This window comes from Scyliorhinus torazame, chromosome 3 (assembly GCF_047496885.1).
Source record: "Scyliorhinus torazame isolate Kashiwa2021f chromosome 3, sScyTor2.1, whole genome shotgun sequence".
Classification (NCBI taxonomy): Eukaryota; Metazoa; Chordata; class Chondrichthyes; order Carcharhiniformes; family Scyliorhinidae; genus Scyliorhinus; species Scyliorhinus torazame.
Window position 1 is genome coordinate 304,348,720 of NC_092709.1, and position 23,553 is coordinate 304,372,272.

At 47.7% G+C, this 23,553-nt stretch overlaps 1 protein-coding gene across 1 annotated transcript in view; it reads left to right on the plus strand.

Annotated features, from left to right (window-relative positions):
• Window positions 1–23,553, plus strand: part of LOC140409427 (proline-serine-threonine phosphatase-interacting protein 2-like) — a 147,162-nt gene that overhangs the window by 44,495 nt on the left and 79,114 nt on the right. Inside the window, 1 exon segment of the mRNA XM_072497863.1 lies at window positions 23,383–23,445. Within this exon segment, the coding sequence (XP_072353964.1) occupies window positions 23,383–23,445 (63 nt within the window).

Consider the following 23,553-nt stretch of genomic DNA (forward strand, 5'->3'; position numbering starts at 1 on the left):
CCACCTTCGGGAACCTCAGTTGGTCCTGAAAGCGGCCCATCCCTCCCTCCTCCAGTGGGGGCTCGGACCGATACAGATCCCCATAAAAGTCCCTGAAGATCCCATTGATGCCAACCCCACTCCGCACCACACTCCCTCCCCTATCCTTAACTCCCCCGATCTCCCTAGCTGCGTCCCACTTCCGAAGCTGATTCGCCAGCATCTGACTTGCCTTTTCCCCATATTCATAAATCGCTCCCTGGGCCTTCCTCCACTGCGCCACCGCCTTCCTGGTGGTCACCAGGTCGAATTCGGCCTGGAGGCTACGCCTCTCCGTCAATAGTCCCTCCTCCGGCACCTCCGCATACCTTCTGTCTACCCTCACCATCTCCCCCACCAGCCTCTCCCTCTGCTCTCTCCTCTTCTTGTGGGCCCTAATGGAGATCCGCTCTCCCCTAACCACCGCCTTCAGCGCCTCCCAGATCATCCCCACTCGGACCTCCCCGTTATCGTTGGCCTCCGGGTATCTCTCTCTGCTTCCTCGGACCCGCTCGCTCACCTCCTCGTCCGCCAACAGCCCCACCTCCAAGCGCCACAATGGGCGCCAGTCCCTCTACTCCCCCAGCTCTAGGTCTACCCAATGCGGGGCGTGATCCGAAATGGCTATCGCCGAGTACTCTGTATCCTCTACTCTCTCAATCAGCGTCCTGCTCATAACAAAAAAGTTGATCTGGGAATAGGCCTTATGAACGTGCGAGAAGAATGAAAATTCCCTCGCCCCCGGCCTTGCAAATCTCCAAGGGTCCACCCCTCCCATCTGGTCAAAAAAACCCCTCAGCACTTTAGCGCCGCCGACCTCCTACCCGTCCTAGACCTGGAGCGGTCCAGCGCCGGATCCAACACCGTGTTAAAGTCCGCCCCCCATTACCAGGCCCCCCACTTCCAAGTCCGGGATAAGACCCAACATGCGCCGCATAAAACCCGCATCGTCCCAGTTCGGGCGTACACATTGACCAGCACCACCCTCTCCCCTTGCAGCTTACCACTTACCATTACGTACCTACCGCCATTGTCTGTCACAATGCTCAACGCCTTGAACGACACCCTCTTTCCCACCAAGATCGCCACCCCCCGATTTTTGGCATCCAGCCCCGAATGAAACACCTGGCCTACCCACCCCTTCCTCAATCTTACCTGGTCTGCCTCCTTCAGGAGTGTCTCCTGGAGCATGACCACATCCGCCTTCAGCCCCTTCAGGTGCGCGAACACCCGGGCCCGCTTAACCAGCCCGTTCACTCCACTTACGTTCCAGGTTATCAGCCGGATCAGGGGGCTACCCGCCCCCCTCCCCCGCCGACTAGCCATAACCCCTCCTCGGCCAGCTCAGCGCCCCACGCCCGGCCCGTTCCCCACGGTGGCAAACCCCCGTCCCAACCCCCTCTACTCGATCCAGCTCCCCCTTGACCATACCAGCAGCAACCTGGTCCCCCCCCCACCCCCACCCCCATATCCCCCCAAGCTGGAACCCCTCTTAGCTGCATTGCTCCCCCCATTGCACTCCCGCAAGTCAGCTGACTCCTGCTGACTCCGGCCGCTCCCGCCTCTCCTTCGACTCCTCCCATTGTGGGACTTCCCCTCCCCCTCCATTACCCACCCGCAGGCTCTCCACCTCCTCCTTCCATCCCAAGCGCGGGAAAAACCCCACCCTTCCCTGCCCCGGCCCCGCCTCCTCCAGCCTTCAGCGCAGGAAAAAGCCCACGCTTTCCACCTGCCCGGCCCCGCCTCCTCTGGCGCAGCTCTTTTTACAGGCCCAGTCCCCTCAGCCCCGACTCGGGCCCCACCCTCCCCCGCGGGGCCCCATCCCTCCTACCGGCCATCCACCCCCTACTCCGTTTACTTGCCCCCGTCCAAGAGCCCACCCGACAAACCCAACCAAAACAGTGCCCTACCCACCCTAACCACCCACACCAAACCAAAAATAAACAAGAATAAAGAACCCCCCCTCAAAATGTAACACAACAACAACAATCCCCGACCATCCCCACACCAGACCCCCCCAACCCGACCCTCAGTTTGTGTCCAGCTTCTCGGCCTGAGCAAAGGCCCACGCCTCCCCCGGGGACTCAAAATAATGGTGCCGGTCCTTGTAGGTGACCCACAGTCGCGCCGGCTGCAGCATGCCAAACGTCACCCCCTTACTGTGCAGCACCGCCTTCGCTCGATTGTACCCGACTCACTTCTTCGCCACCTCCGCGCACCAGTCCTGATATATTTGAACCTCCGCGTTCTCCCACCTGCTGCTCCTCTCTTTCTTGGCCCACCTGAGCACACACTCCTGATCAGCGAACCGATGAAACCGCACCAGCACCGCCCGCGGCGGCTCGTTAGCCTTGGGCCTCCTCGCCAACACTCTATAGGCCCCTTCCAGCTCCTGAGGCTCCTGGAAGGGCCCCGCTCCCATCAGCGAGTTCAACATGGTGACCACATAGACCCCCACATCCGACCCCTCCAGCCTCTCCGGGAGGCCCCGGATCCGCAGATTCTTCCGCCTCGACCGATTCTCCATCTCCTCGAACCGTTCCTGCCATTTCTTGTGGAGCGCCTCATGTGCCACCACCTTTACCGCTAGGCCCAAGATCTCGTCCTCGTTATCTGAGATCTTTTGTCGGACCTCGCGGATCGTCACCCCCTGGGCCGTCTGGGTCTCCAGCAGCTTATCCACAGAAGCCTTCATCGGCTCCAGCAGGTCTGCCTTGTGCTCCCTGAAGCTGCACTGGATAACCACCTGCTGCTCCTGCACCCACTGCATCCACGCTGCCTGGTCCCCGCCTGCCGCCATCTTGCTCTTCTTCCCTCGCACTTTCTTTGGCTTCACCACCACTTTTTTAGTTGCTCCGCTCCTGCTCCAAGCCATACACCGTCGGGGGAATGTTGCAGTCTTCTTCCCACACCGGGAAATGTTGAAAAAACGCCGTTGGGGGCACTGAAAAGAACCCAAAAGTCCGTTCCAAGCGGGAGCTGCCGATCGTGCGACTTAGCTTCGCATAGCCACAACCGGAAGTCCAATATACTTCATATTTTGATACCTTTTTAAAAATTAAGACCACTACTCTAACCCTAAATCATTGATACATACACAGTGACCAGAAGTGGCATCAGAATTGAACCTTGTCGGACATGACTTTAAACTTCTAACCACTCGGATAAACTGCTTTGAACCCCTGCTCTCTGTTTTATGCTTTCTAACCAATATTATTTTGGTTTTCTATCCTTCCATGCCCCTTTATTGTGATATTTTCCTAAAGCTGACGTACACCATATCCACTGAAGATCAAAAGCAGGTAAATGGAATTGAGGTACATATTCCGGAATCACGGGCTTGGATACCTTCTTCATACCTTAACCGTTTCTTTTTGAAATTCATGTTTAATGTTGTGCCAAATCCGATCCCAGACAGCTGCTGCTGGGTTTCTTGCTGAAGGGGAATGAAAAAGTCGAAATGCTTTTTGGAGGGGGCTGGCGAAAGGGGTTATTTTTACTCCAGCAGAAACGGGAAGTGTTGGAAATGTTCAGCATGTCTGGCGGGATCTGTGCAGAGAGAAACAGAGGTCACTGACCCTTCATCAGAACTAGTGCAGGTGTGGACCTGAAGCATCGAATCTGATTCTATTTCCACAGATGCTGCTGGACCGGAGTATTTCCAACATTTTCTGCTTATAGTTCAGATGTCCGGCATCTGCATTTGCCCTCGTGTAATAAGCTGCATGCTGGGCATTTGTAAGTTTGGTTAGTTTCAGTTTAAAATAAGGAAAGTGTCATTTTTCTGTCAACAAAGACTTCTCGTGTAGATGGAAATAGCACATTATTGCTAGTGAATTGGTCGGTTTTAAGTTACTGGAAGATTCTGCCATTTTTAAACTGTGAAAGTAGAACCAGGAATCCTGCCCCAATAGAATATGTCACTGTTAGTTCAAGATATTCTCACTGGTACGTAGATTTGTTGTTTGTGGTGCTTGGGAATTCAGGTTTTGGGATGTTGCAGGCTGGATATTGTACAAGGCCAGGTACTAAGAAGCTGAGCTGATTGCATAATATGAAGGACCAAGTTGTTTGTAATTGATTGACAAAGACGGGAAGTATATCATTATGGAAACAACTTTAGATGGGCTTTATAAATAGAGGCACAGAGTAGAAAAGCTATGAAGTTTTGCTAAACCTATGTAAAACGGTTGTACCCCACTGTAAATGTGGTTCCCAATTCAGGAGGATTCCAAGGGGTGTGGGAGGGTCAAAGGAGGCCTGTGTGATAAGGGGCCCAGAAGCAGGAGACGCACCAGGTCCAAGATTCATCTCCCCGGCCCTGCTGCTCATCCAAGTTCTTGCAACCATCCACCACAATTTTCCATTTTCTGTCCCTAAGCCAATCTCCTCTGTGGTTCTGAGGACACGTAATCGGCGCAGGCTTGGAGGGCCGAAGGGCCTGTTCCTGCGCTGTATTATTCTTGGTTCTTTGTTCTCTCCTCCTGTTCCTGCTCTCGAATTGAACGCCGAATGGGCATGAGGAACTGAGTGGCCTCCTCCAGTCCCTGCAATTAAACCGTCGGTCATGACTTTCATTCCACTGCGACTACCATCATCCCAAAGAACTTTCCCTGCGGCTGACTTTGGGCTTTCCCTGCGGCTGACTTTGGGCTTTCCCTGCGGCTGACTTTGGGGTGCGAGATGCTGGGAGAAGCATTTTGTTGAAATGATGTTGCTTTGAAGCATCGACGTCTTGAGCACAAAACATCATTTAAAGTAAAACAGAAAATATGACTCATTCTAATTACATTTCAAACAAGGAAGTTGGAGATTGCTGCGGGCTTTTGACAGGAAAGAGGAATCAGGACTGCAATTTGGTTACTCATTTACTTTCCAATTTGTTTTAATATATATTTTTAGCGATGCACCGTAAATGGGGAACATGCTGATACACTTGTTTATTTCAGCAATTTAATATCTTCTTCAACATTAAATTATATTAGGTACATTAAACATATTCTACTTGATTTCCCACTTTTGTTACCAGAGATACCTGGGATGTTCCAGCAGTCTTACAATATAATGGATCGTAGCACAGTGGTTAGTCGGTTCGATTCGGTAGCTGGGATTCGATTCCTGGCTTGGGTCACTGTCTGTGCGTAGTCTGCATATTCTCCCTGTGTCTGCGTGGGTTTCCTCCGGGTGCTCTGGTTTCCTCCCACAGTCCTGAAAGACATGCTGTTAGGTGAATTGGACATTCTGAATTCTCCTTCAGTGTACCTGAACAGGTGCCGGAGTGTGGTGACTAGGGGCTGTCCAATTCACCTAACAAGCACATCTTTCGGGACTGTGGGAGGAAACCCACGCAGACACGGGGAGAACATGCATACTCCGCACAGACAGTGACCCAAGCCAGGAATCGAACACTGGTTCCTGGCGCTGTGAAACAACAGTGTTAACCAGTGTGCCGGCCCCCACTGTGAATAATTTGAACCTTTCTGAATACAATTGTAGACACCTTGGGCGGGATTCTCCGGTTGCCGACGCCGAAATCGCCTCGGAGATTCCGGCCGTGGAATTCCCGTTTGCACCGAAATCGGTGGCGACGCTGCTTTTGCGATGCTCCGCCCCCTCCAAAACGGCGTTCTCGGTAAGTACGCCGTATGGACGGCCTCAGGACGTCACCTGAGGCCCTCCCCCAATGCTCCGCACCCGATGGGCTGAGTTCCCGACGGCATGGGACACGTGTGCTCACATCGTTCGGGGACCTCGCGTGACGGCTGCAGACTGTGTCCAGTGTCGCCACAGTCGGGGGTGTTGCTAACTTTGGCGGTTGTCTCTTAATTTGGCTCTGTTTAATTACGTTTGCTCAAGAGTCGCCAGATATCTTTCGACACCGCCACAAGGTTCAGAACCGAATACTGATCACAGACTCGATACACCAGTTAGTAAGTTCAAAAGCAATGCTCATTTATTTACACACAGTCACATTTACTCATGCATAAACTCTACAAACTAAACTATCACTATTACTAAAGCCTATACTTAATTTCGGGTGCCCACTCAGTCAGAGGAACAATGGCCGTTGCTCAGTTCTGAGGCTGTTGGGTTGAGCTGTTTACAGGGTAGCAACTAGGAGCGTCTATCTCGTAGCGTGCGTTGACTTGGAACTTACTTGGTCTGATGCAGCTGCTAGGCTGGTCTCTCTCTTCGCTGAGAGCCAAAGCCAAAGGAGGAAGATTCTCCCTTGGGAAATACTTTTTATACTAAAAAGGGCTTTGCGCGCTTTTAGGCGGGCCTTGAACTTGGCCTCAATTAATTGGGTCTTTCCCAATCAGTCGTATCGATCTTCCTCCAATAGTTCCCTGATTGCTGGGCGTGTCCTAGGTGACTGTTGGTCTGCTTTGTTTTAGTCTCTTCTGGTGTAGGAGTATCTGCCTCAACATTGTGTATCTAAATGTTTCCCTTTTGTCCCCGGAGATGGCTCATTAGTATGTAGATTGTTTGGCAGTTTCTGCCCTGTCTGAGAGCTTAAGGTTCTAATCAACAGACAGACCTTGCAGCTGCTCGTTTCTTAGTATTGTCCAATTTTCCCTGCATTCTTTGCAAGTGTCCATTTTGTAATCGGGACGTGGCCATCCCAGATGGCTGCACACCCTCCTTGTGATCCTCATTCAAACAATCCAAAAATACAAACAATCCAAAAATAATCTATACATCTTAACTGTACAAAATAGCAGCACACACATTTCTCTGGCCTGGCAGTCAGACACAGAGGTTTACATCTCTTTATTCCACAGAATACATTAAGAAAAATGGATGCTCTTTAATCCGTCCCAATGGGTTCGGGGGTCTGGTGAAATCCGAAAATGGGGGACCTAATATTAACCGTTTTAGTTGCTGTGATATGAAGAGTCTAAAGTTCTTGTTCCTTTTCACCAAATACCATTTATTTCACTTCCACAGTCTCTGCTCAAAACTCTTAACAACACACCACCTGACAGAGTCCACCTGAAGCCCCTTTACATATCAGTGTCAATTAATGGATACTTAACATAAATGAGACAACTAATTGCAATGTCGCTTAACCCATTACTTAACAGTCTCCCCTTCCTAGGAGAAAAAAAATAATTAGGTGAAAACAAAATTTCAAGAAACTCAAAAACACACACATGATGTCCCCCCTTTTTCTTTGTTTGGACGAGAAAGAGAGAAAAAAAAGTCACAGAAACAAGTGCCCTTCATTAACAAACTTTTGTTATTTCCCCTCTGTCCAACATCTGCTTCAAACTTGCGATGTCTATCCGTAACGTCTTTTCATTGACACTTTTTGTAGAGTGCACATTTTCCCACAGGGATTTATTGTCAATGTGACAGTCAATAGGTATAATACCCAAATCCCCTAATCCCCAAATTTCTGTCAATATCATACTTGTGTAAAATGCCATATCCACCGCCTCTACAAGGCTTAACGTCTCAGCAGCCAATGTGCTTTTTACCACTCTCCTTATTTTCCTTGTTTCCCACACAAGCGGGCAACATTTACCATTGTTCCCCAAAAGGAAAATTATAAAACCTCCTGCGCTTGAAACCCCATCACAAATTTGCGTAGGACGCATCACTATAAACTATGAGTTTCAAGTGCCTAAGGTCACCTAAAACCGGGAACTTCAAAACACACTCCTGCATTTTTAGTTTGGCCAACGCTTTATTTGCTCTTATTATGTCTTCCACTTTGGGATCATTCATTTTTGTACTCAACTCTAAGACATCAAAACTCACGTCCGGTCTAGTCTGTCTACCTAACCAGTTCAGTTGCCCAATTACACTTCGCAGTTGCTCATTTTCTATCTTTGAAACCATTGCGTCTTTTTGTGAAATTCAGCCACGACTAATTGCTATTGGGGTGATGCTTTCCAAATAAGATTGCTGACGTAAAGCTGCCCCTAACTTAGTCTGTCCAATTTCCAGTCCAATATATTTAAATGCACCGGAAGCCTGACTTCCAACCCTGAATTCTTTCCTCAAACCAGAGATTACAATAGCTTCAAAATCACTAGTTCCACCCCACAAAAAATCATCGACATGCATCATAAAAATGCCAGAAAGATTTCCTTTATAGTGCCAGTAAAACATTGCAGGATCTGCTTTCAACCGGCAACAGCCTAACTTTAACAAAACTGACCTTACCGAAAAATACCAGACTCTAGATGCATCATTTAATCCATATACACATTTGTTCAACTTCCAGAGTACCCCTTCTGTGTTAGCTGCTTCTTTAGGAGGACGGAGAAAAATGTCTCTCTGGAGCTGATGCCCCTGCAAAAAGGCAGCTTTTATATCAATAGGTTTGCATTCCCATGCCTTTGTGGCTAATAGAGCCAAGAAAATCTTTAAAATAACCTTTCCTGCTGTAGGTGAATCTACCCTTAAATCCTGATCTTCTAAGTTTTCTTCAAATCCCCTTGCCACAAGCCTGGCCTTTGCCTTATAAGTTCCATCCGGAAGAACCTTTTCCGTGCAAATCCATCTGTGGGATAGAGCTCTTTGTCCCCTATCCGGTACTTCCGTGTATACCCCAAATTCACTCCAACTATGCAATTCTTGCTGTTTAGCTTCTTTAATAACTTTTTCATCTAATTTATTTGAAGCCACCAAAATCTCACGTGCATGTGGGCTTCTACTCCTATTAGTATTCATAGTTTTACTCCTGTTCCAAGATCTTGACAAACTACGTCCCCTCTCCCGCCTGGTATCTTGTTCTGTACTGCTACTACTTGATCTTTCCCTTCTGCTGTGGGATGTCCTTTCAATAGTTCTCGACCTTTTCCTGCGGACCTGTTCACTATCCGATGTAGTATCTGAACTGGCACTGCGTTTCTGTGCCCTCCATTTTTGAACTTTGTTTTCGCAATCCATTGTCTTGACTCCTTCCCCTGAATGCTGTACATTCAACCAATGTTTATACTTTCCAGTGGCCTTCCCTGCTCTACTAATAACAGTTGCATCCTTCCATTGACTATACCCTTCAGGCAAATATGTCATTTTTGTACCAACTTTTGGCAGTTGCCCTTTCGGAAAAATGGCCTGTTTTAATTCACCAGAAGTGTTGTGTTCCTCCACAAAAACCCTGTCTATATCATTTAATTGGTCCTCATAGTTCTGTAACACATGCGTACCAGATGACTCTGGTTCCTCGTCATGTCTGTCTGCTCTGTCTAAATTTGAAAATTTATAATCTGTACCCATTATCCTTGATGAATGGACCCTAACCGTTTGATTACCATGTTGCAAAACAATTGTTTTGCCATCTATGCCTATGATCTTCCCTAGGCCTTTCCATTCATTAGAATTGTCTCTCTTATAGTATACCATGCCTCCTTGCTGAAAAACGGCATCTGATGGCCGTACGTTATGTCTTAAAGCTCTGCGAATTCTTTCAGAGACTTCTGCTTCCAAAAAAGCTTTTCTACTGCTATGTAATGCATTGAAATGTTCAGCAAAACCAGAGCTAATTGTAGTCCCCTCCCAAGCTGGAGGCTGGTCATCCAAAATGGACGGAATTTTAGGATTTCTACCAAACACTAATTGATAAGGACTATAGCCCCCAACCATCTGCAATGAATTCTTTGCATGTACTGCCCATGCTAAAGCTGAATTTAGCCTGCAATTTGGTCGATCTGCCAACATTTTCCGAAACATGTCATCGATGACAACATGATTTCTTTCACAGACACCATTACTTAACGGGCTTTCTGCAGCCGTATTCATAACACTGATATTCATGTTTTCACACATATCCCTAAACTCATCATTAGCAAATTCTTCCCCATTGTCCGTAAGGAATTTTGCCGGTGGACCCATTCCTGTCCCTATCCATTTTTCCACGATTTAATCCAGAATTACTCTCTTTTCTTTACTTCGTTCAATCGTTGATTGACTAAATCTGGTTGCTAAATCTACAAAATGCAAAATAAATATATTATTTTCTTCATCCCAGATCTTAAGGTCCATGGCCACAATGTCATTAAAATCCCTGGCCAAAGGTAGGGTTACTATCGGTCGTGCTGGTGTCCTTCTGTACTTCCTACAAACTTCACAACGGTCACTAACCTGTTCTATCAGTTTAGTATAGTCGTCATCCCTTACCCCTGCATCCTTTAATACATTTTTCAGCGTCCAAGGAGACGGATGTGCAAATTGCCTATGCAGTTTTAATACCACAAGCTTTTTATCAGCTAAAGTCCCATTTTCAACTGCCATTAACACATCCTTAACCACTCTACTTGAAAAAATATTTGTCAGTAATGGAATACAATAGTGTCCCGACTGTGTAAAGTGTAAGTCCACCGTCTTTCCAAAAACTGTTGCCTTATCCTGTTCCATATCCAGTTTCATGTGTGCTTTCTTCATCGATGGTCTGCTCAGAAGCAAAGGTATCTCACTTGATACAACATCCGTGCTAATGAAATGATTCACTCCGGCAATATTGCAAGGGATCACCACTCTTTTCAGCGACTTCAGAGTATTATCATCCCCAAACCTGAAACTTGTGGAACTTTCAAATTCCTTGTATTAGTGAGAGGCAGCACGGTTTTGTGAAGGGGAGGTCGTGTCTCACTAACTTGATAGAGTTTTTCGAGGAGGTCACTAAGATGATTGATGCAGGTAGGGCAGTAGATGTTGTCTATATGGACTTCAGTAAGGCCTTTGACAAGGTCCCTCATGGTAGACTAGTACAAAAGGTGGAGTCACACGGGATCAGGGGTGAACTGGCAAGGTGGATACAGAACTGGCTAGGCCATAGAAGGCAGAGGGTAGCAATGGAGGGATGCTTTTCTAATTGGAGGGCTGTGACCAGTGGTGTTCCACAGGGATCAGTGCTGGGACCTTTGCTCTTTGTAGTATATATAAATGATTTGGAGGAAAATGTAACTGGTCTGATTAGTAAGTTTGCAGACGACACAAAGGTTGGTGGAATTGCGGATAGCGATGAGGACTGTCTGAGGATACAGCAGGATTTAGATTGTCTGGAGACTTGGGCGGAGAGATGGCAGATGGAGTTTAACCTGGACAAATGTGAGGTAATGCATTTTGGAAGGGCTAATGCAGGTAGGGAATATACGGTGAATGGTAGAACCCTCAAGAGTATTGAAAGTCAAAGAGATCTAGGAGTACAGGTCCACAGATCACTGAAAGGGGCTACACAGGTGGAGAAGGTAGTCAAGAAGGCATACGGCATGCTTGCCTTCATTGGCCGGGGCATTGAGTATAAGAATTGGCAAGTCATGTTGCAGCTGTATAGAACCTTAGTTAGGCCACACTTGGAGTATAGTGTTCAATTCTGGTCGCCACACTACCAGAAGGATGTGGAGGCTTTAGAGAGGGTGCAGAAGAGATTTACCAGAATGTTGCCTGGTATGGAGGGCATAAGCTATGAGGAGCGATTGAATAAACTCAGTTTGTTCTCACTGGAACGAAGGAGGTTGAGGGGCGACCTGATAGAGGTATACAAAATTATGAGGGGCATAGACAGAGTGGATAGTCAGAGGCTTTTCCCCAGGGTAGAGGGGTCAATTACTAGGGGGCATAGGTTTAAGGTGAGAGGGGCAAAGTTTAGAGTAGATGTACGAGGCAAGTTTTTTACGCAGAGGGTAGTGGGTGCCTGGAACTCACTACCGGAGGAGGTAGTGGAGGCAGGGACGATAGGGACATTTAAGGGGCATCTTGACAAATATATGAATAGGATGGGAATAGAAGGATACGGACCCAGGAAGTGTAGAAGATTGTAGTTTAGTCGGGCAGTATGGTCGGCGCGGGCTTGGAGGGCCGAAGGGCCTGTTCCTGTGCTGTACATTTCTTTGTTCTTTGTTCTTTAACCTTGTTATGATTTTCAGCATTCAAAGAGTCCAGGTAACATTTTAACCAGTCAATTCCACACACAGTAGATGTGCAGCCACTGTCCAATACAGCACAGTTGAAGGATTCTGCAACCAACACCCTCATTACCGGCGTAAAACTGCTTGTCAATAGGACAATGCCTTCTTTCTGGTCACTATCTTTTTCCTCTTCGGACTCTTCCATGTCATGTGTCGCTTCAAACACTCTTATCATAACGAGTAGGACAGTTGAAAGCATAATGTATTGAGAGTCACATCGAAAACATCGATTTATCATGTCCCGTGCATTTCTGGTGTTCATCTTCCTATTGTAGGTTCTAACTGGGTTTCTGTCTTCATAATTTCCTTGTCTCGGTTCCGTCTATAGTCTTGAGCCCTGTTTGTAGCCATACGATTTCGCCATCCTGTTACTATCTTCAATATTCTGCCTTATTGCAGGCTGACCTATTTGGGTCATCAGAGCCATCGGAATCGAATGTTTCCCCAGAAACCTTTGTAAAGCTTTTGTCATCTGTTCGAATAAGGTATTCTTATCAGTAAACTGAACTCCTGTCAAAACCAGGAGCCTATCCATGTTGCTCACTCTAGCACAGTCAAGTAATTTAAAGGCCAACACAGACTGTGGAAATTCCAGATTGTGTTTCTGCAGCCTTTTATATAGTCTGCCAAATTCCATTATATAGTCTTCCATGGAGATATCCTCCATTTTCCGGAACTTATCAAAATCCGACCATGCTTCAAACGCACTTAACAAGTCATCTTTCTTATAAATCTTATCTATATAATGTAATAAAGTCTCCAGACCTTCTTCGGAGTCTAACTCTTCCAATTCCAGCTCAGAAAGCACTTTGTTTCGGATTTTACTGCCATATGGTAGAGAAAGAGCCAATGCCATACCTTGTTTTCTCTTTCCCAAAGCAGTTACTTTAGTCCACATAACTACTGCACTTCTCCATTGGTCGTACGATTCCCTTTCAGAAAATAAGGGAGGATAGTCATATCCAGCCATCTTTATCCTCGGTTCAGCATATATCCCTTTTTATTTTTTTCCTTTTCTCACTCACTCCTTGGTTTGATCTGGAAAAGTTGTATCTTTCAACCCTTCACATTTACACAGCAACCATCCTCTGCTACTAATTGTTAGCCATTTTAGTTGCTGTGATATGAAGAGTCTAAAGTTCTTGTTCCTTTTCACCAAACACCATTTATTTCACTTCCACAGTCTCTGCTCAAAACTCTTAACAACACACCACCTGACAGAGGCCACCTGAAGCCCCTTTACATATCAGTGTCAATTAATGGATACTTAACAGAAATGAGACAACTAATTGCAATGTCTCTTAACCCATTACTTAACACCTAAACCTGTATATCGGGGTGCGAGAGCGATATGCTCTGTTTCGCCATTTCCTAACTCTAAACTTTGCACGACACTGCAAAGTATCGCCAGCACTAAGAGTGCCCCGACTACATATGAAAGTGAGTACCAGGTGATAAACTTATCACACCAGTTCGGGGTATTGCTTGTTGTCGCGGGGCTAGTTATCTCGGGATTCCGTGTATTGCAGGGGTGGGAATCAGTTACAGTTTGTGTGGTAGGGGTCAGGGGGGTAGCGTCTGCGCGCAACTGAAAGGATCCCACTAAGATCCATGTGAACACGAAGGCTGTCTTCATCTTTGTCTTCCTCTGGGGTTCCTGAAGTTCCGGAACACGAGCATAATTTCTGTTATTATCTTGCTTAAGATCTCGTATGTCTGTCTGTCCTTTATTGCCAATTTCCCTTTATGATTGGTCACCTCTGTGACTTCCTCATTTTTTTTTAAACCGAATATTTGGTCTAGACATTTAAGAAAAATATTGCCGTACTGCGAGCCGTCTCGCAGCCTGTGTGATTTACTATCCCAGTGTTTGAGGATGTAAATAGCAGAGCGAAGCAACCTAAGGGTTGCCAAAACCAAACAAAAGAATTTCGAACGTAATGAGCCAAAATGGGGTGCGTGTGGGCCACAGTGGGTAAGAAATGGGTGGAATCCCCGGGTAGGATGGTGATCAATGCCGTATGTGCTCTACCCGAGTGTAGCTGACCAGAGTGGGGTCCTCAGGCAGGGTGGGGACCAATGCCATTTCTCCACTGCCTGAGCAACCGGCAAGAACGGGTAAGAATGTGGTCATCGTGGGGGGCTGCCTCTCGGATTAGGAGAGCAACTATGAGTCGTGTTCTGTCGCCAAACTAGTTCCTCTGAACTATTGTCTGGGGACAAACTTGTTCCATTAACTGCCAGGGGGCGTTAAAGGAATGGTGACGTGGGGCCGTGAAAAACTTTCGAGTTTACGAACAACACTTAACGTTAACACTAACGAACAAACATTCAACAAACATGGTGCAGGTTCCATCAGAAAGGACACCGTATCTCTCCAGAGGTTCCTTTTTTCTCTATCATCTGGACACCTCACTGCTCAGTAGCGAACAGGGCCGCAAAGGGATTCGTTTGGTGGGAGTCAGACTCAAAGTCATCATCTTCTCCCGGCTGCCAAACTGTTGTCTGTAGTAACCGTGCTAAAGCTGCTTGGGGCGAATTGGCGTCCATCTCATCATTCCGGATGAGCCTGAACGAATTGTCTTGGTGCCAGAATCGTGTGTCAAGGTTGGAGCTACTATGCGTCAATCAGTAATCGTCGGGCGGTGGGTCTGGATCAGGGGCTTTGATATAAGTGATCTCAAATGGGTCAGTAGAATCATGCTCAGATTCGCTGGGAGTGTAAATGTAAATCGCTTATTGTCACAAGTAGGCTTCAGATGAAGTTACTGTGAAAAGCCCCTAGTCACCACATTCCGACGCCTGTTCGGGGAGGCTGTTACGGGAATCGAACCGTGCTGCTGGCCTTCCTTGGTTTGCTTTCAAAGCCAGCGATTTAGCCCAGTGTGCTAAGCAGCCCCAGTGGGGCCTGGTGCAGGGGTATAGTCGTAACGTGGTGTGCTGTGGCTAATGTCAACGTGATCGCTATCACTGTCGCTGTCGGTTGATGGAAGGGGGAGGCGGAGTCGTGTCTGAGGGCGGGCTGGAGTGGTTGGGGGAGGGTAGGAATACATCATCTGTGGGCAGGGCGTGACCGTCTGCTGCGATGAGCAGGATGTGGTGTGTGTGGTTATTCTGCGAGCCGTAAGCCTTGAGCTGGTTTATATGAAACCACGCAGACTTACCATTGGGATAGGTTATTTTGTATACTGAGGGGCTGACTTTGTCCGAAATGGAGTACGGTCCGGAAAATTTTGGGGAGAGGAATGAACTGGGGTTGTAAAGGGAAAGCATGACTTGTTGCCCTACTGTAAACTCAATGGTGTGTACTGTTTTGTCGAAACAAGCCTTGCTCTGTTTCTTCCTGGTCCAAGTCTCACTGCTGCTGCGAGTTGGGCTGCCTTTAGTTCTGTATCAGTTGTTTAACCGCATTTTCACGTGTGAGGGCTGTAACTGCGGGGCCGGCCAAATCCAGTCCCAATAAATACTCAGTGCCTTTCATGGGGCGTCCGGACATGAGGGTGTGGGGGGTGTAGCCTGTGGACGTGGATACCGTGTTTCTTAAAAACATTAAAGCAAATGGGAGTACTGAATCCCAGGTGCTATTATTCTGCTGTACCATTTTCCTGAGAGTGGCTTTCAATGTCCTATTCTTTCGTTCTACAATATAACTTGACTGGGGGTGGTATGCGATATGGAACTTTTGTCTAATGCTGAAAATCGTGAGGATGTTTTTCATTACACGTCCTGTGAAATGGGAGCCTTGATCGGACTCTATACTTGTAAAGATGTGGTGTGTTAATATTTTAGCTGTCGTCCTGGCCCTATTAGTTCTTGATGGAAATGCTTCCACCCATTTTGTGAAGGTGTCTATGACCACCAACACATACTTGTAACCATTTCTGCACGGGGGTAGGGGTCCTATATAATCTATCAGGAGATTGGTCCAGGGTCCATTAATGGGGCGGGTATGACTAAGTTGAGCCTATGTAGCATATCTGTCGGGATTGTTCTGGGCACAGATTAAGCAATTCTCTATGTAGTGTGTTACATCAGTTTTTTAAATCAGGCCACCAGCAGAGTGGTCTGAGGTGGGTTAGGGGGGGGTTTAGTTCCTTGGTGTCCATGATTGTCATGGAACTGACACATGACCTGGTTCCTGTCCTGGCTGGGGGCTATATAAATGCCATCCTTTAAAATCACACCGTCGTGTGTGGTGATTGAGTTTTTAAACTTGTATTACGGGGCTGGGAAGGTTCCCTTGAAAACTTCCCTGAGTTTCTCGTCCTCTTTCTGTGCCTTTGCTAGATCCTGAATGTTGGTCTGTGAGACCTGAACTGCGTGTACTGGGGTGCTTTCGGGGGGGGTTCCAGAAATACCCATGCCTGGAGCTTGCCTTCGCTAGGGTGTCTGCTTTAACATTACCAGGGGGGGAAGAACGGTGATGACTGCGACCCTTAATTATTCCGTATTTCCTACCCTTCGCTGTCTCTAAGATATGGCGGAGTAATGGGGCTGAGGGTAGGGCTTTACCGTCCGTGGAAACAAATCCTCTTGTTTCCCACAGGGATAGAAATTCTGTCAAACTATTACAGACATACAAGCTGTCCGAATAGATGTCTGCTGGGATCGGGAATGAGTCGGGGTGGTCTACAATATATGCAATTGCTTCCAGCTCTGCTGCCTGCGAGCCTAAGTGTCCTGGCAACTTTCATGACATTTCATCTAGGGCGCGTCCCTGCGCGTCCTCTACATATATACCGCAACCCGTAATTCTCTCTCCGTTTAACACTATGGAGGAGCCATCCACATAAATCTTGAGGGGTGCGCACGTATCTGTGGGCTGGGGTCTCTGGGGTGTACTACCTGTTTTCCTGGGAGGTGTTTGGGGAATAAATGGGCCTGTGTTCTGTTTCGTGGTGATGATCTCACATTCATGAGGGGTGCCTGCATACTGCAAATTATCGGCAAGGAAGGTGTGGGTTTTGGTTCTCTTTACTGTGATGTCCTGTCCCTGTAAAAGAAGGGTCCAACGGGCTGCGCAGATTTGGCTGACTGTGCCATCCTTAAGTCGGCCGTCTAACAATAGCTGTGTCGGTGTGTGTTCTGTGAGGATGGTGATGGGGTTGAATCCTGTAATGTAGGTGAATTATTGCACTGCCCAAAAAACTGCGAGTAGTTTTTCACAGGCAGAAAATCCTTGCTCTACAGGGTCTAACACACATGAGGCGTATGCAACGGGGCGTTCCTGGAGGAGCACGGCCGAAAGGGTTCGGTCGGTGCTTGCAACTTCGATTGCGTATGGGGAAAGTGGATCTGGGTTCTGTAGTACGGGGGCTGTGCTGAGTGCTCTTTTTAAAGCGTCCATGGCATCTGTATGCTGTGGAAGCCATTCCCAAGGTGCCTGCTTCTTGAGAAGTTCGGAAAGGGACGCTGCTTTAGTGGCAAAACCGTCAATATGGTTTCGGCAGGAGCCAACCAGTCCTAAAAATGACCGGAGGGCTGAGACATTGTGGGGAAGGGGCAATTTGACGATCGAGTCAATTCTTTTTTGCTCGATCTCGCGTTTACCATGAGTGATCACTGTTCCTAAGTAAATCACCTTTTCTTTCAGAATCTGGGCCTTCTTGGGGTTGACTTTACAACCAATTTCTTTTAGGAGTGCTAGGAGTTCGGCGAGAAGCGGAATGTGCTCTCCCTTTGTGTCTGTCTGTAGTAACAAGTCGTCTATGTACTGGACCAGACAATTGGGGCGGGAAAATTTTGGTAAACCATTTGCCAGCTGTCGGTGGAAAATGGGGGGGGAGTTGTGGAAGCCTTGTAGAAGGCACGTCCACGTGTATTGTTGCCCTTGGAATGTAAAGGCGAATTTGTACTGGCACACTTTAGCCAATGGAATGGACCAAAAGCCATTACTAATGTCCAAAACCAAAAAAGAATTTGACTGGAGTCCCTGTTTGACCATGGTCTCGGGACTCGTGGCTACGGTGGGGGCTGCTGATGGGGTTACTTTGTTCAGTTCCCGGTAATCAATGGTCAGTCACCATGATCCATCTGGTTTCCTGAAGGCCAAATTGGTGCGTTGTTTGTGAAGGCTACTGATCTGAGTACGCCTTGATCCAACAAACTCTCTATTACTTTGGAGATTTCTCCCTCTGCTTCCTGGGGAAATCCGTACTGCTTCTGGGGTTTAGGGTCGGAACCTGTAATGTTCACAAAGCCAGCCAAATTGCCACAGTCGTGCTTGTGCTGTGCAAATTCTGCTTTATGTTCCTGCAGGACTGCCCTAACCTGTTTGTGTGCACTAATGGCTCGAGGGTCGAACCAGAAGTCTCCGACTGAGCTAATCCTGTTTACGTACTCTCCTACTGTGAGTGTGGCGGGGGCTCGTGCTGCCTTTGCCATTTTCCAAACACACTTGTTAACTGGGTCAAAAGAAAGGTTATGGGGACTCATGAAATCGATCCCAAGGATATGTTCTGCTGTCTGGGGCAGATCAACTAAAACTACGGGGTGCTTAGTTGCGATGTTCCCTATTTGTATTGCTACAGGGGGTCTGATGTGTCCCTGTTGGAAATGGCCTGTAAAACCGCTGAGTGTGATGGTGTCTGTTGTGGGCCACGTGTCTCGCTGAAACATAGGGGAGGAATTGAGTGTGGTGCGGGACCCTCCTGTGTCCCAACAAAATTCTATGGGTTGTCCCCGAACTTTGCCTGCTACTACCGGTCTTGTCCCAAAGGGTGTCGCAGACCCAAGTTGGGGAGCCCGAACACCGTCAGTCGGTGCCGTTCATGTCTGTACTCTCTGAACGGGCGCTAACGCTATGGATCAGCTTTGCTCTATTCCTGTTTAGGGTGCCTGTCTGTTGGTTTCTTTGCTGCTTCTGGGGCGGGTTGCACTCTCGTGCAAAGTGTCCTAGCTGTCCACAGTTGTAACATTCCTGAGTTTTGGGCTGGGGTGGGCTGTTCCTGCCCTCATTTACCCATGCGGGGTTCTGGTGCGCTTTAACTGGGTTCATCTCTTCCTGCTCTTCATCGGGCGTTATAAATGCGGTTTTGCCTGCAGTTGATTGCTCCCAAGTGCGGGACAATCTCTTCAAAACTCATTTTTCATTGTGGGCCTCATCTGAGGGGTCATAATGTGCCCAAGCTTTTAGTCCTGCTTCTGTGGCGTGGGAGACTAGAATTCGGGTCCATTTGGCCATATTATCTGGGGACAAATGGGCGCGGGCTAACTCTCCAAAAACTGCGATGAAGTGAATCCACAAACGCTGTGAGGTGCTCTGTCTTCTGTTGCCTACACTCATTTAGGCCTTCTATGGGGTCTCCTCTGTTAAAGCAGATCGCATCAAGGATCGCTGTGTGCATGTCTTGGAGTGTGCCTCCTCCTACATTCTGTGGGTCGGGAAGGGCTGCTACGACTGAAGGGTCGAGGCTTAAAACTGTGAGCTTCACTTGCTCCTTTTCGTCCAGGCCGTACAGGGTTGCCTGTTGTCTGACTTTTGCGAAAAATTGGTGGGGGTCTGAAGTGGGAAAGAACGGTGTAATTTTTCCACATGCGTCCCGTAATTGGGTCACGGTTAACGGGGTTGTGTAAAGGAAATCTGCTTCTCCTTCTCCTGCGGCCCTGCGGTGTGTGGTTACAGGGTTCATGGGGGTGTGTTCTGCCTGTTCGGTTGGGGGTTGGGGCGCTTTCCTTTTCTGGGGTTTTTCCTGCGTACATGTCCCATGTATGTATCTATGGGCAGTCTCGTTCAATTCCTGCCAGTCGGGGCCGTTTTCTTGACCTAATTGGGGTCCGAATGTACTTTGAAATCTATTTTGAACGGAAAGTTTGCTTCCGGCATTTTGTGTTGTCTACGGAGCTCTGCCTTTGTTCCGTTGTGGAAGTATGGAGTGCTCATAGGGCTGCTTTTAAATCATTGCACTGTTTCTTCAATTTCTCAACTTGCTGTTCTGTTTCTTGTCTTACCAAGACCGCACGTTGCGTGTCCTGGTAGGCCTTATCATATTGCGTCTGAAAACTGTTCAACTGCACGAGACAAGACTGATGTGCCCACTTGGCATCATCCACCTCTCTGTCCCTTGCTGCTAACTGCTCTTTTAAATCTCGATTATTTTTCTCTACCTCACTCACGTCTACCTCACTAGTTCTGTCTCTCTCCTCTATCTCTCTACGGAGCATCCTAACGACCTCCTCTGTGCCTCGCAATTGTGCCAAACAGGACACGATTGCCAACGGCATGCGAGCTTTCCCTAAGCTCTTCTTGTGGATCTTTGACAGGTTCTCCCACCAAGTATGTCCTATACTCCCGGGTCCTGTTTCCTCATTATTGCAGAATTCACTCCAAAGGGGCCATGCTTTCCCTTTGAGATATTTCCTGATCTCATCTTCCCAAACGGGACACTGTCGTACTCTAGTGGTCTCTGCGACCTCAAATTCCTGGGGATTCATAAGGCGTTCCATTGCCATTTTCTCTATCTAGGTTCTCTACTGAATTTGGAACAGGGGGTGATGAAGTGGTGATGTAAACACGGGTTCGGCTTACGCTAATTTCCGGCCTACAAAACTCCCGACAGTTTTACGCAACAAAATCTCTCAGGTTTACCTTATATCCCTGTTAGTACGCATGCATTAACACACTTCCGAATCTCAGAGGCTTGATCAGTACTGTTCTTACCCTTGTGGTTTTTCTGTTTCCAATTGGATTCTCAATTCAAATTTTGGGTTCTCTCCAAGTGGTGAGGCCACTTCTAAATCGAGTCCAGTCAGATGTCACCAGTCAATGTTGCTAACTTTGGCTGTTGTCTCTTAATTTGACTCCGTTTAATTACGTTTGCTCAAGAGTCTTTCGACACCGCCACAAGGTTCAGAACCGAATACTGATCAATGACTCGATACACCAGTTAGTAAGTTCAAAAGCAATGCTCATTTATTTACACACAGTCAAATCTACTCATGCATAAACTCTACAAACTAAACTACCACTATTACTAAAGCCTATACTTAGCTTCGGGTGCCCACTCAGTCAGAGGAACAATGGCCGTTGCTCGGTTCTGAGGCTGCTGGGTTGAGCTGTTTACAGGGTAACAACTAGGAGCGTCTATCTCGTAGCGTGCATTGACTTGGGACTTACTTGGTCTGATGCAGCTGCTAGGCTGGTCTCTCTCTCCGCTGAGAGCCAAAGCCAAAGGAGCAAGATTCTCCCTTGGGGAATACCTTTTATACTAAAAAGGGCTTTGCTCGCTTTTGGGCGGGCCTTGAACTTGACCTCAATTAATTGGGTCTTTCCCAATCAGTCGTATCGATCTTCCTCCAATAGGGGGGTGGTTCCCTGATTGCTGGGCGTGTCCTACGTGACTGTTGGTCTGCTTTGTTTTCATCTCTTCTGGCGCCGGGGTGTCTGCCTTAACATTGTGTGTCTAAATGTTTCCCTTTTGTCCCCTGAGATGGCTCTTAGTATGTAGATTGCTTAGCAGTTTCTGTCCTGTCTGAGAGCTTAAGGTTCTAATCAACAGACAGACCTTGCAGCTGCTCGTTTCTTAGTATTGTCCAATTTTCCCTGCATTCTTTGCAAGTGTCCATTTTGTAATCGGGACATGGCCATCCCAAATGGCTACAGGGTGGGCGGGGGGGGGGGGGGCATTCCGCTGGCAGGGGTGTCTTCGGCGGGGGCTGGAGGCACTGGTGGGGAGGTGGTCCGGGGGTGCCGAGGGGAGTTACTGGGGGACAGTATCTGGCAGGCCGGATCCGCACACAGCTGACGCCATGTCGTACGGTGCAGCCGCCACAGGCCGCCGCCCTGCGCATGCACGGCCATGGACCTGGCAATTCTACGGCCATATCCGCAGGTAAAGCCGGGGCTTTATGCTGTGCGGCTGCTAACCCCATGGAGGATCGGTGCGGGGACGCCGCCGATTTTGCTGACGTAAAACACCACTGTTCCCACGCCGGCGTCAGCACTTAGTCTGCAAATCGGAGCATCCTTGTCTCCACCAAGAACCTCAGGAATGGGCCGCGCATTGGATACAGTTATCCCCACGTCCAAATGTGACCATATTAAATAAACATAGGCCATCCTTTGATTCTCTGAACATTTTTAAAGATGGAGACACATTCTGTGATTCCCAAGCTTCTTTTGGAGACAATCCTTTCCCTATTTCCATCCGGAAGATGAGGCAGCCTGTTCTTGGCCCCTTTCAATGGCGTTCAATTGGGATCTTGATGGATTGGAGCTTGGACTCTGCGTCTTGTTTGAGCACAGTTCTGTTCCAGAGAGCCAGCTGATGAAGGATAACACTGGAACCAATCTTTGCATGCCTCAATATTAATTTACAGAGTTAAACATTGCAATTCTTGTGTACAAGCGAATGTCCAGTTAATGCCCAAAGCCTGCATACAATACGCTCAATTAATGTACAATCAGGGATCCGCAAAGAGGTTCGAATCGGAGGAGCATTCAGAATTCAGAGATTTGTAGGGTTGTTCCAGCATTTGGAGGGAGGGGCCGTGGAAGGAACTGGAAACAAGGATGAGAACTTTAAGGTCATCAAGGACGATTAGGAATTGGTGCAAATTAGGATATGGATGGTAGAGTATTGGATCGACCTTTGCTTTTGGATGGAACAAAAGTGTAAGACGGGCTAAGAGAACACTGGAATAGCTGAGAGTGGAGGAAACAAAGGCAAGGTCAGGGGGTTTGGCTCAGTTGGCTAGACAGCTGGTTCGTGATGCAGAGCGATGCAAGCAGCGCGGGTTCAATTCCCCTACCGGCTGAGATCCCACATGAAGACCCCGCCTTCCCAACCTTACTCCTCGCCTGAAATGTGGTGATCCTCGGGTTAAACCACCGCCAGTCGGCTCTCCCCCTCAAAGGAGAAATCAGTCTATGGTCATCTGGGACTATGTCTACTTTACCTTTGATAGTTAGCTTTCATTGATCTCACTGCAGCCTTAACTCCCCTTCCCTGGCTGTCCCCCTTTAATCTCGACTCCCATGTATATTAAAAATCTGTCTATCTCAACCTTGAATATATTCAATACCCCAGCCTCCACTGCTCTCTGGGGAAGAGAATTCCAAAGTCTGACCCCCTTAAAGCTTTTTCTTGCTCACCGTTCAATATTTTACTCGTACTGCTATAGTTCATTTTAGGCCAGATGCTTTAACTACTATAGCCTTTGTAAATAATTCTCTAATTGTCTGCTTTATCATCTGAAGAGTCCCGTAATTTCTAACCTTCCCTTACTCTTGAGAGAACAAGAACGTAGAACATAGAACATACAGTGCAGAAGGAGGCCATTCGGCCCATTGAGTCTGCACCGAGAGAAGGAATACCGTCTCATCTCTTGCTTACACGGGAGACCCCTTATTTTTAAACTGTGCCGCCTAGTACTGGATATCCCCCACAAGGGGAAACAACATCTCAACTTTCCTCCAGTTATCTTATTTCTTTCCTCTTTTCAGACCGAACATTGCATGGAAAATTTGCACAAGCAGAAGGCAGCATTCTTCAAGAAAACTATGGATGTAAGCGTTTACTGTTAATTTATTTTCTTTCCCTTAATGAACTGGTGCTAGTCTGTTACCGGGGACCCATGCCGGGGACCCCCAACGCTTTCGGGACAATTCAGGCCC